General features: G+C 33.8%; 1 protein-coding gene across 2 annotated transcripts in view; it reads left to right on the top strand.

Annotated features, from left to right (window-relative positions):
- Shrm (shroom) overlaps nucleotides 1-13,814 on the top strand; it is a 124,495-nt gene that overhangs the window by 83,056 nt on the left and 27,625 nt on the right. For both annotated transcript variants that reach the window (XM_074244650.1, XM_074244651.1), the window contains exons 6-7: nucleotides 352-1,398; nucleotides 2,065-3,540. In XM_074244650.1, coding sequence (XP_074100751.1) covers nucleotides 352-1,398; nucleotides 2,065-3,540 — 2,523 coding nt within the window. The remainder of the gene's footprint in view (nucleotides 1-351; nucleotides 1,399-2,064; nucleotides 3,541-13,814) is intronic.

Genomic DNA, 13,814 nt, shown 5'->3' with positions numbered 1-13,814 from the left:
TATGTTTCTATTTATTCTTCAGAAGAATATTTTGATTAACTAAATATTAATAGTTAACCAGAAATTTATAAAAATTCATGAATTATAAATATTCATCGTAAAATTAATTTTATATATTTTTCTTAATTCTATTTATATCTTCTTACGGCTCTTTAATGACACTACCAGCGCCACATAACGCTAAAAAATAAAAATACAAAGAAAAAAAATCTCAAGATCTCAATACGGGCTGTCGGTAAAAAAGAATTTTTATTTTTTAAACTTAATTTTCTTATAATTACATAAAGTTTATTAATTATCGAATAATATTAGCACTAATGGATTAATTTAACTGTTGACATTTGATTTTAGATTGCGGCGTGATAGCGAAGCAGTAGCACAACGCGCAGCACCATCCTGGGAAGAAACATCCCGAGAAGGCAGAGACAGCGTCGTAACAACTTCAAGCGGCGGTAGCGCGTCCAGCAGCGAAACGTTAAAATGGCACGGCTCGATGTCGGACGTTAGCGTTTCTTCGGGTCTTCCTACGCGGCAGGTCAACGGCGGCGACGTTTGGCCCCACGGGTCCATGTCTGATGTGAGCAGCATAAACGGCACCGGGATCCAGAAGCACACGATTCCTCACGATAGCGATCACGACAAGTGGCAAGGGTCCATGAGCGACGTCAGCTCCTCGCTTATGATCAGCTCCTCTAAACTGAGGCTCAACAATATTAACAACAACAATAATAGCAATAATAATAATAATAATAATAATAATAATAATAATAACAGCAATAACAGCAATAATAACATTAACAGCAATGGCAGCATAAGTATGAAGAATAATGATAATAAATGGCAAGAAAACAAATGGCAGGCGACGATGAATCATCGTAACTGTAAACAGATAAGCAGCAGGACTAGTTTACCATCAGTTATCAGTCACTATGCGTCAGTGAATGATATTTGTCAAGCTAGTTCTGGGAGAGACGTTGGCAAGTGGCAAGAGTCCAGCATAGATGAAGAAACACTCGACAAGTCTAAAGGCATTCAGCGCGGCTGGGAGTCTTGTATTAATGTCGATCAAGCGAGATATAATCACAATTCACGACCTATACCGCAGAGTTCAATGTCCCAGTCTCAGACTCAGGCCCATACTCAGTCCCAATCTCAATCCCAAACCCAGCAGCAGCACAACTCAGACGATTGGAATCCGCTTCATGGGTCTATGTCTGATGTCAGCCAGGCAAATATATCAATCCATTCGAGCAGTAAACAGCTCATTGCTCACAGCGCGCGAGTCCAAACGCCTCAGAGACATCATTCAGAGAGTGTTTTATATCTAGACAGAGAGAGAACGCTCAGAAAATTGTATCCGGTATCGACGAGTCAGCGCGATGAACCTGGACAAACTAGGTATGTTACAACTTACCAGGGGTTTACAAAATAACTCTTTGCTTGTCCTATCTCTGTTGGCAACCATGCTGTAATTACTGTGACTTAGGGTTGTTTATTTTTATTTTCAATGGCTTTGTATGTTCTGAAGTTTAAATTCGAGGTGAAGACAGCGAGAAATTATTATTTGAAGGTGTTAAAATTGAATTTTAATTTTTTAATTTTTATTCAAAGGATTTATAATTGATTAATTTTACACTAACTTTACAATTTTGTAACATTTCTAAAATTTAATTAATGAAATTTTCTCTTATTGCAATAATCAGTAGAAATATTACATTAAAATTAATTTATTAAGAAATTAGTAAGTCTATAAAGGCTTTACTTTTAAATTAATTATTTTTTTAATAATTGAAAATTAAGAGATCCAGAATTTAAGAAAAAAATACACTTAAGATGCTTAAAACAGAAACCATTAACCACTAAGTAGTTATTTTTTTACTGACAAAGTTTTATAGAGTACATAATATTTATCAAAATCAAAGTCGCTATAATTTAATCTGACACATTATAAAGACTGCTGAAACTACTTACAATTTACTGTTATCCCTTATCTTTTTATCAAAATATCCTCTCCCATTATTAATTATATATTTATCTATTTACAAAGTCATATATTTATCGCAGAATATCCCCGGTATCGCCGCAACAGCCTCATTTATCAGTCGCTGAGCGCATAAACGAATTAGAAAAACAGCAGCAGCAGATGCGTTACACGTACTTAGATCCAGAGAAACGTCACCGCGTATCAGATCCGACGCTCAAGGCAATACAGAAGAAAGCGCTGCTATCTTACTACGAAAGACACCATCAATCTTCTTGGCGTTCAGAGCCCCAGCTAGCCCAGGGTGCCGTTCCTCCGCAGAGTCCTCCACCTCAACCACCACCTCGTCCCAGACCGCCATCTTCTCGACGGGCTAGTTCTGCCTCTGACTACGCGAGTATCAATTGGCGTGAAAAAACTAGCCCCTCCCAGGGACAGAGAAGCTGCGATCTGCCTAGTCCGAAGCACCAGCACAGCAACAGCTGCGGAAGTTTGTCGACAGACCTTCTTGGCCCAGTAATCGTCGGGCCGCCTATCTCCATTGACGACTGGGTACCCGAAAGGCCTCCGAAAAAGCCACATCTTCGCGCTGTTTACGACAGCAACAACAGGGTCCCTAGCCCAGATTTGCCGCCACCATCTCCGCCTACTGTTACTGAGAGTGAAGTTCTGAACTGCGACGAGCCTCTTCCACCGCCTCCGCCGCCGCTCAATGAGCCTGAAGCCGCAAAAGATCAGGAAGAAAAGCGGCAATCTAGTTCTAGTTCCAGTTCCAGTTCGCGAAGGAGTTCCAAGCAGTCCAAAAAGGTTGAAACTAATTCTGCTACCAATGGCAGTAAGCCTCAATTTATCCGTGCGACGCCACTTAACTTAGAATTTACCACCGAAAATGTCAACCCGGGATTCGCGACGCACAGAGTAATAACAGGAAGATCCAGCCTTCGGTACCCGTCGGCCCAAAAATTGAGCGTCACCAGACGAACATCGGAGGAACTTACCAACAATTCATCGCGACCACCAGCAAGATTACCGGAATTATCTCCAAGATACTCGCACCCGGTGGAGTCAAGGATAATCCGCCAAGAGTCAATGCGAGTAGAAAGCACAAGAATTGACGCTTCTGGACTCATTAAGATGGAGGATAGAGATAGAGTTCTCGAGTCATCTACCGGCCAGAGGCCTCAGCCTCAAGTTCCGAAGACAGGGTTAGAAAAAACTAGTTCTGGCTACTCAAGACCCAACTGCTTGGCGCTCTCGGATTGTAACATCAAGAACGGCAAGTACTCGGAAGCTATGGGCTACTCGGTCGCTCCGGGAGTTAAGACTTCTTATGAAGCTAATGCTAAATTACTTGAAGGAAGTCCACAAAAGTACCACGACCCGCCGAAGTATGTGGGAAGTAACCAGAGGAATTACTACGTTCTGCCTTCTAAGTTCTCGGAGTGCGAGAAGTTCCTGACTTCACCCAGTTCGCCGCCTCCGCCGTTGGCGCCCAGGCAAAGTTGCGGAAGGAAATCGCTGGCAGCCCCACCCAGACCTGCACCTCCTTCTGGACAAGGGTGAGTTTTATTTTTATTATTAATGATGTTTGATGTAATTAGTGAGGTATTAAGCACCGAAATTAGTTCATTTAAAGATTTAATTTTTTTTTTTTAATAATTTGTTTTATTCAAGATTTTTATCTTGAATCAAATTAATCTTTTTTCAATGGTTTAGAATTTTTGTTTGGTAGTAATTGTAATTGTGAAATTGATTTTAAGGTGAAGATTGAAAAAATTTAAGATTATTAGAAAAATAATTTTAAGATTAAAGTATTTAATGTTGAAAAAAAAAGTAACTGAGATCTACACAGAAAAAAAAGTTCACTTGAGCCAAGAAAATATTTTTCTTGAACGAAAAAAAAATTTTTTGTTGACTAAGAAAATTTATTTAAGCCAAGAAAATCTTTTTGTTCTGAGAAAATTCAGTTTCTTGCTCCAAAAAATTTAATTCTTGATAGAAGTAAATTTTCTTGTCTTGAGAAAATTTTTCTCTTGCTCCAAAAAATTAAATATCTCGGTATAAGTTAATCTTCATTAATATTGTTATTGATTAACATGTCAAATGGGAAGATCAAATAATATTGAATCATTTTTTCTTCAAGAAAGTTTTCTTTTTGTATTAATTAATTCATAAATATAATCTGGTGTACAATTATGTCACATTTAAAATGAAAAAATTATTTAAGGCACTTAAAAAAATTGACTTTAAATTAAAAAGACAAGAGATAGTTGATTAATTGATAAGATATTTATTAAAAAAATAATCTGATGATTTCTTGAATTTTTTACGCAAAAAGAGATCAAGTGATCAGTAAAAATATCGATATTATAATTTAAAGGTAAAAAAAATTTCACAAACAAAGAGTTTTAAAATGCTTATCATTCATTACTTCATCGAGAATCCATTTCTCAATAATTACAAACCCAAAACAATAAAACTAAACTCTCATTAAAAAAAAAAAAAAAAAAAAAAAAAAAAATCCACCGTCATATAAAATAAACTAAAGCCTTGACTTTTACCCTCCAAGGTGAGTTTAAAACGATAGTACAAACAAAAAACTAACAATTAATATAAACATAAAAAAAACTTTCTATTGTTTCTTAACAACCCGCATCTAAAACATATTTTAGCCTTCATGCACACTTGACACATTAATAACGCGGTTTATCTTTGACCGATCAAGGTCCTTTGGATACTAATTTTGACCTACTTATCTGCTCCACCGATACCGATTAGATTGATGAAATAGCGATCCGTCATCCGCAAAATAAAAGGAAGTATTCTGAACCCAACATCAGAAGCAGCGTAGAGACATGAGAAGTAACATGAGAACCAGGCAATAAGCAGGTTGGCTTAATTGCTCGAGGCGTTGGCTTCCGTTATTGAAATATCTTTGACCGTCTAGTCAGTCAGTCTAAGTCAGGTCAACAAGCACCAACTCGAGTGTATAACGATACAGTTAACTCTTGACATGGCCCGCCAATCATGCTGAAGAATTTCTCTGTTAAGTCAACTTGACAGGACTGATCCTTCCTCCATCAGAGTGCAAAGTTCGTCTTGTCTCCAATCTTCAGTCTATATCATAAACATAATGATAATTATCCATTCCATAAATAACAATTGGCCTTAAAATATAAATTAACTCTAAAGTGAATTAGTTTTCTTCAACTTGTTAATTTCTTTCTTCTCTTCTCTTCTCTTCTTTTCTCCATTTACACCCACTCAGGTGTACAGAAATAGACAGGATGTAAGCAAAGATCTCACGGGACGATAGGTCGTTTCACCTCAGCCAGCTTTTGTTTCCTCCTCGGTCTGATTGGATAATAACCGCGAGTGGACTCGCTACTGTCTCTTTACTTTTATGTTTGGAAGTAAACCCAACTTCCTCGTACAGTACTCCAGTGCTACAGACTTACAATCGGTCCCGCTTCAGGGACTCGGGCATCCTTACAGCCCACAGTGCGTGGACTCTACAGTACCAAGTATAAGTATAAGTAGCTTGATACAAAACCTGGAAAAGGCCCGACCTCTCCTGCTCTCTCTTCTCAACCAAGTAACATTATTCTGCTCGTGACTATGACCTTCCTTTAGCAATCAGTAAGCAGTGCAAACACCACCGTGAGGAAATGTCTCACTTTTAGATAATTCATTATTCTATTTACACATTTACAGATAGTTTAACTATCACACAGCATACTGCACACAGCTCACGGCTTCTTATACTTAACTTCTCTCTGACCTTCTCGATGAATCAGACGGGTAACGTTTTACGTGTAACTTTAACAGCCAACACTCCCACAGATTAACGACCAGAGCCACTGCTATCTTAAATACTGCTTTCTATACTCCATATTCTCACTATACTGATATATAACATCAGTATCAGCATCAAGATCAACTACCAACACAATGCTATTATATCAGTTTAAAACACTCTGTGAACTTTGGGAAATTTTTTTATGATTACATTTTTTTATTAAGTCAAAAATCATTCCAAACCTATGCATTGAGAGACAAAATTTCTGAAAAAAGTCGATATTGACACGAAAATAATTTGTTAAAAATTTTAAACAATTTGAAATTTTTTTTAAAGTAATTTTCTTGTTGAAAAAAAATTTTTTTGATTTAAGAAAAACAATTTTAGTATTTTAGATTAAAAATTTGTGAATTTTCATTCAAAATTATTTTTTTTCAAATCTAGAAATTTTTTTTTCAACAAAAAAGTTACTTTGAGAAAACTTTGATTTCTTCAGCTAAGAAATAAAATTGTTTTAAATTTTCAACAAATTATTTTCTTATTACAACATTGCTCATTTTTTGCAAAAAAAATTTTTCTTTCAATGTGGAAAAAAAGTTTTGATAATTTTATCAAATAAATGTCTAGTTTTACTCAGTCCTGTTTTTCCACCTGAATGACATTTATTAGTTTGTTTTGACAAAAATACAAAACAATAAAAATCCAATTTATCAAAGTTCAACCTTCAAAAGGCAACATGGTCTATCAGCATCAGAACAACAAAGAATAAAAAGATATAGAAGCATTCGTTGATAATATACGAGCAAGTTATTGTTGACGACAAGGAGGGCTGAATTATACCCTTGAATATCAGTAGCAGTTATCCGATCCTTTGAGCAGAGCGGATAATATAATACCCTTGGTACCCAATACAAGTATAGATACAGATATAGGTACAAGTACAGGCAATCTGTTTAAACCAGGCAGATTTTCACTTTTCGTCGTACGCCGTATGGTACACCAGAGCTTCTGCTACCGATGCTGCTTTATCAGGCGAGTATAATTGGCTGTAAATTCTTGGACGGTGTTATTAGAGTCTCCTGGGGTCTCAAGTTCTTGAACATCTTGGGATCACGTTGTAGATGGGAAATAAGTAAACGAACCCATACTCATACTCATATACTCTGTAAACTCTGTGCTAGTAAAAAACAATATGGCGATGGCGATTCAAGCATCAGTTACTAGGAGTTGTAAATCAACCGCTCCACGTTTAACGACTCTGCACGTGTCGTAGGAGCGCAGTAAGCGCTTTTATTTGATCCCGTCCAATTGATCGTCTGTACTGAGTTTGGAGTCAATACACAAGATGAAACATAAAAAAAAAAAACATACTCTATTTTATCCTGTAGAGTAAAATGTTATTTTAATTTTAAATTCAATAATGCACCTGTTAATCAGGTGGGGAAAAAATGACCTTGAGTAAAAAGGGCGACCAAGTTACATCTTAGATCGTAAAAGTAATTTAATATAAAGTAAAGAGGATTAATTGATGATTTGATAAAATACTTGCGATAACAAGTAACTCCCGGGACTTAGTCGAAGGTCGTTGAATTTGTCTCGAGTAAATTGAAGATAAAATTATAAACTAGGGTCAGACAACTGCTGGCTGTCCATATGGAGTAGAGTGATCCTCCTCGATAAACAAAATATTTATTATTTGTTATTTATTATTTTTAGTAATATAATGCTGTTATTATTAACTCGCATACCAGTGTCACTGATATCCCAACTGTGACGTGTGCAGTAGTTGTTTGAGAGAGCGAGTATTATCTGGCGATGCCGAGTAGAGTACAGTAAATGTTTTATTTTATATTACAATATCGATGGGAGGCAGATGGCCCGTGTCGAGATATTTTAAGGCCACGAGCGTGACAGCTGGTCACTTTTTTTTTTAGTTTTTATTTTTATGATATGGGTTCAATGTTTTCTGTTACACCTTTCATTATTTTATGCACTTGTCGTAGTTATTGTTGAAGTTTATCGGTAGAGTAACCACATTTTTAATGAGAATGAAAAATAATTCAAAATACATTTTTGAAGTAGTTTTCAAGATTTTAAAATAAAAATTGAAATTTTTTACCTAAAATCGGTCCATATTTTTCAGCGATTTTTTTCATATTCTATATATAAAGCAAAAAGTTAAATTCCCGCTTCGAAAATCAAAAATTTTCAAAAATCCAAAAATTGTTATTTTTTCTGAGAATAAATTTATAATTTTTTGGATTTTTAGAACTTTAAAATTAATTTTTAATGTTTTCATCATTTTTTTTTTTCGATATTTCACCGTAACATAAAATTATTTTTCAAAACAATTAATTTCTCGATTTTTTGTCAAAAAAAAAAAATTCAGAAAATATTTTTTTTTTAATTTTATCTTAAACAAAATTTTTATAAAAATTTACACCCGACTTTTAAAATACAAATTAAATTCTAAAAACTTTAGTATTTTTTCTAAATCAAGAGAAAATACAAATTAAAAAAATTTATTAGAAATAATGAAATATAAAAAAATTTTTCCAATAGATAAATCACAATAATAATCACTAAAAAAAATTGTATCTAAGTCGTCCATCTTACGACATACTCTATTTTCCGTAAAAAAGTTAATTAATTTCCAAACAATAAGTATTCTTATCGACCTTCCACCTTCCACGCAATGTGTTTGACAATTTAAAAGACAATGACCGTAGTCGGATACCGGAGACCGGACACGGGCTCCGTAGAGCGTCTCGATCTCTTGAAAAACGGGATCGCTCTTTGGCGACACTCAACCTTACTCGGGATGAACAAATTGTCCAGCATTATTACCGCGAGCTGAGGTATTACCGTTACCGGTTAGAGTACGAGTCAGAATTGCTGGCAAGACAACAACAACAATAACAACAACAAGAGCAAGAGCAAGAGTCAAACTCAGAATAAGAGCGCTTCTTTCTTTCGACTACACTCCCATCTCCAGGAATAAAAAATCCAGATAATGACGGAGAAAAAAAAGCACTATTCGACAGCCATCCCAACACTCAGTTCAGATCGTCCAGATTCCAGTTATTTATTTTTTATCTCCAGCCCATAACACTGGAATGTAGGAAGTCGATGATTTTACGTCACTTTAGGAATTATTTACTGAAAAAATACAATCATAAATGCATGAATAAAAATTATTTATTGAAAATAAAGTTAAGTTGAGAAGAGCCAAGGCTGCTTTTCTCTTCTCCAGGTGGCGTTTTAAGCGCTAAATTTTACTATTGTTCCAGCCACTGAACTCGTTAAACCTATCTAGTCCTTGTTATAATAAAAATAAATAAATAAATAGAATAAAATAAAATTACCTGGGCGGTAAGTGAAGTGAGTACTTGAACTTGGACTTTGCCAGACCAATTGCCAGGACACCCCGCGGAGTCGCGAGACGCATTAATATAACGTTGGTTTGGACTTACTCGAAAGATAAACTCAACTTGGACGAGATGGAATTGCTAATATCGTTCCAAGTTTAAATATAAACTCGAGTTTTAAAATTCATGCCTTAATAAGATGTTACAATGACCAAATGACCTCTTATGAGAATTTGCGCTCTCCATTATTTTATATTATATGTTATGTAGGTACTACATACAGCGTAATTCTACATCCAGTAGGAAAAAGGATAGATTTTTTGCCCGTCTGGTTTTTTCTGGGCTAACATCTTTTATTCCCTCTGCTATGGTTGTTTTATTTAGTTCGGAGGAATAGGCAAGGGCTTACAATAAAAGTCACGGAAAAGGAAGTGACCTTTCACTCATAGACGTAAATTATTATTTGTATGGCAGTCGGTCCATTAAATATTGACGTCGAGACGCTGGAAATTGCCACCGGGGGCGAGCTTACTAAAATAGCCAATAGTAATAACAATAACAAAATATATTTGCATTGAAGTTTAAGTTTGCCTCTTTTTTTAGATTGTTTTATTTTATGATGTCACGGGTTGCTCGCGGTCTTTTTTGAGTTATTGTCAGGGCTGCGGTCGATGTTTATTTGACTAGCTAATTATCGTATTTTTATGTTGAGTTAAATAATTTTTGTCGAAAGATGAAATTACCGCTTTTTTTTTATTTTAATTTTAATTTATTATATTTTTAAATTTATTTCAATATTTCAGTTTCATGGCTTTTTTGAATGAAATTTCTATTTGATTTCAATGGTATATATATTTTTTTGAAAAATACATTAAAAAAATGAACAATTAAAAAAAAAAAAGTTGATTAACAAATTTTCAAAAAAATTTATAAATTTTTTAGAAAATTTTAATATGCAACTTTTTTTTTTTTTAATGTATTTTTCAAAAAAAATATATCAAAAAAAGATAAAATTCAAATTTTATCCAAAAACATGAGAGCCAAAATTTTTTCCAACTTTTGAAGGCAAAAAACTTATCAAAATCTTAATTTATTTCTTTGACGACATTTTTTATCATAAATACGCCGTAAAAATAAACAGAATAAAAAAAAAAATTTGAAAATGTAAATTTTTCACCTAGTTATGATTCAAAATGGGGTTGACCCCACTTGTAAATAATTACCATATTTTTTACTTATATAATTTACTAAATTATTATATAATTTTCAACATAACATCAAATAAAAAATAGACCACAACTTTTTAATTCCTTTATTACACAAAAATTATAAGCTCAATAGAATAAAAAAAAAAATTTTAATTACTTGATTAAATAATTAAAAGAATTTTTAAATGCCCCAATTACGACTGATCCTCTTGATCACCAACCAAACAGAAAGTATTCACAGAATTACTTATTAAACCCGATGTTATCTCTTTTCCCAAAAATGCCCGTATAATTCGTGGCTCCACGCGACTCCGAAGTTCAGAGGCAGTGACCTCTCAAAAAAACAAGATAAAAACCCGACGACAAACAAAACAAGCCCCGTACTTTCAATATCAGTCAGCATTAAATGCTATCAGTTATATTTCGATAACGATTATTCCGCGAGCCGCAAAGTCTAAACTCGCGTTTATTGTCGCCCAATAGCCATTATATTAAAATACTGTACGAGTACATAACAATACATTAATTACATTATTAAGACAGCTGACTTATCGATTGGACGATCGGACAAGCTATAAGCTGTATTATTGTTTTACTCCCCACTTAACTTAACTGGGCTATTTATTGTATGTCGCTAGCTTATAAAATCTCACTTAGTCACATCAGACTTTTATTCCTCATATACATTGACATATATTGACTTGACTTGACTTAAAAAATCATAAATTTATAAATAAAACGTTAATGCTTTTACTTATTACTTATCAGATTTTCGTGATATCATTTAACGACGCAGTTTGTCGTGACGTGTCCCATTGGTACTTTTAAACATAAACTAAATAAACCGTCGTCTATCTCCCTCTAGCACATATATATATATATATATATATATATATATATATATATATATATATATATATATATATATATATATATATATATACTCAATTTACAATTCTTATTGTATAGCCATCTATATAATAATCGTATCGAGAAATTTAGTAACACAACACAAAGTCATATTGTATGCTCGTGATTTCAAACTCGTCTCCTGCTGATCCAATGAACATTATATATTTTTCTTCATTCTTTCTTCCCTTGCTCGGATCAACCTCTCTTTGTTGCTCCAATCAACTAATGTAAGGCAAAGCAAAGCAAAGCAAAGCAAAGCAAAGCAAAGCAAAGCGAAATAAAGTAAAGTAAAGTAAAGTAAAGTAAAGTAAAGTAAAGTAAAGTAAAGTAAAGTAAAGTAAAGTAAAGTAAAGCATATTATTCTTTATATACTTCAGAGTACACGGGCCCCTCCACATTATTTTCATTATTACACTCGCCTCGAAGCGCTTGCGCTTTGCCCGTGGCACTCGTACTTCTCTGGAGATCGTGCTCACTTGGTTGACAGCACCCGCGCCGTTTGCACGTGATAATTTACTACTAGTTACTGGTTACCTGTAATTTACTTTGACACTTTTTTTTAGCTCTTACTTTAACTCTGGTTAAATTAATCACTTTCGGTCGATTGTTTTTAAATGTCTCGAAGAAATAGTGTGGGGGTGGTACCTGGTACTTTGATGAAAATTCGGGTTACTAAAGTGTCCTAGTGTCAAATGTGACAGTCTGGTGGTTGATTTTGTTTTTGTTTTGGAATCAATGATCAATTTTGGATTTTACAACAACCTAATGTGTAGCATCAACGCAATGGTTTTTGGGAGCAATAAATTTCGCATTCGCAGGTAAAATTATTGTTAAAATATTTAAAATTATCTAACGCGATTTTGATTTTTCGACGGTAAAAATTTGAAATTAAAATTCTAGCGGAAATAATGAAGATACAAAAAAATTATATGAGACTTTTTTTTGTAGGGAATTAAATTTCCTGTAAAAATAATTTTTATCAATTTCAATCTCTTATCATTTAACCACAAATTGAATTTCAATGTTACAAAATTTTTGGAGCGAATAATCTTGTTCTCAAAAATTTGAACTCAAAATTCTGGCCAAAATATTAAAGATACGTAAAAATGATAGACCTTTTTTGTAGGAAATTAAATTTTCTATAGAAAAGGTCCTTGTCAATTTCTCATCTTTTGCTCCGAAATTTAAACCCAAACATTAAATGAACCACCCGCAAAAATAAAGCAATAAATAAAACCGCGTTCGAACTAATAACAAGAGAGTAATAATTGGTGAGAATGATTACAATGGTTACGGTGACCTCACTTTTATTATATTGTATCGGTCTGCGCTCGACAAAGAGAATTAAATAAAATAAAATAAAATATTCAAAGTAAAGCAAACGCCGAGAAATAGATACAGATACAGATACAGATTCAGATATAACATTAAGTCTAGCCAATAGATCTTGCAGAGGCCTATACTTGAAGTGGTAGTACACTTGATATGAGTATGAGTACGTGGCTCAGCTTTCGCGATGCGTGACCAACTGTAAAACTGTCTTTATCTACTTATACTGTCTACTATTTATTTGTCTGTCGAGTACATCCTCAACTTATACTATCCTCCTTCTTGTATTTGTAGTTCTTTGTCGTATAGTAGTCCGCCGGTATCCTATTCCGTCTGATCAATAACGCGCTACCTCTCCTTTGTGATATAATCCTGGGCTCATATATAAATTTATTATCAACTTACGCCGGATAAAAATTCATTTTTTTTGCTACTACTAAAATTAATGCTGCGATAAATCAATCGCCAAGGAAATATGTACTAACGACCAACTAAACAAACATCGGCAACAACGATATTTATTACTTTCCTCGGTACTCTTGTATTGACTCTTATTCCTCTGAATATACGTATAGTATACATCCATTACTTGTGCAACACCGCACTAAATATTACGATTAATCCATGTATATAAGATTTATTATTATTCATTTTAATTGTCAATTATCAATTATCAATCATCGATTATCGGTAATTAAATACGCCCGAGTACATTAAATTAATTAGTATAAAAGCGTGATTACGATTAATAAAGAAGTGATTACAATTGAAAATTATTCGATTGGTAATTTAGTTGTTGATTAAACATTTTAATTACAATTAATTTAATTTTTGGTGTTTATAATAATTTTTTTTTTTTTATTTTATCTTAGACTATCTTATCTTAGATTATTTTTTTTTTTTATTAAATTTTGACTCATCTGAAAAGTATAATTAAATGTTAAGTATTACCCAGACTGAGTTTATTTTATTGATAACCACGTGGTAGGCGATGTGGGTTTTATTTAACGGATACGAGCAAATTGACCTCACCTACTGTACTGCAGTAGAGTGCAATGTAAGGTAAGGTAATGCCGCGAAAGGAGGAACAGCCTGGGAAAACTCGTCTCCTACGTAAACTCCCTCGATCCCGTTCACCTCGTCATTGTTTTGCATTAAACGATTAACTCGTCTTAAATCTCTACATGTATTCAAAGGTATAAATAATAAGGTGCTCG

The sequence above is a fragment of the Cotesia typhae genome, unplaced genomic scaffold, assembly GCF_013202065.1.
Source record: "Cotesia typhae breed Kobodo isofemale line unplaced genomic scaffold, CoteBio_Ctyphae contig_44, whole genome shotgun sequence".
Classification (NCBI taxonomy): Eukaryota; Metazoa; Arthropoda; class Insecta; order Hymenoptera; family Braconidae; genus Cotesia; species Cotesia typhae.
The sequence above is the reverse complement of the archived record's forward strand: the minus strand, read 5'-3'. Positions and strand labels throughout refer to the sequence as shown.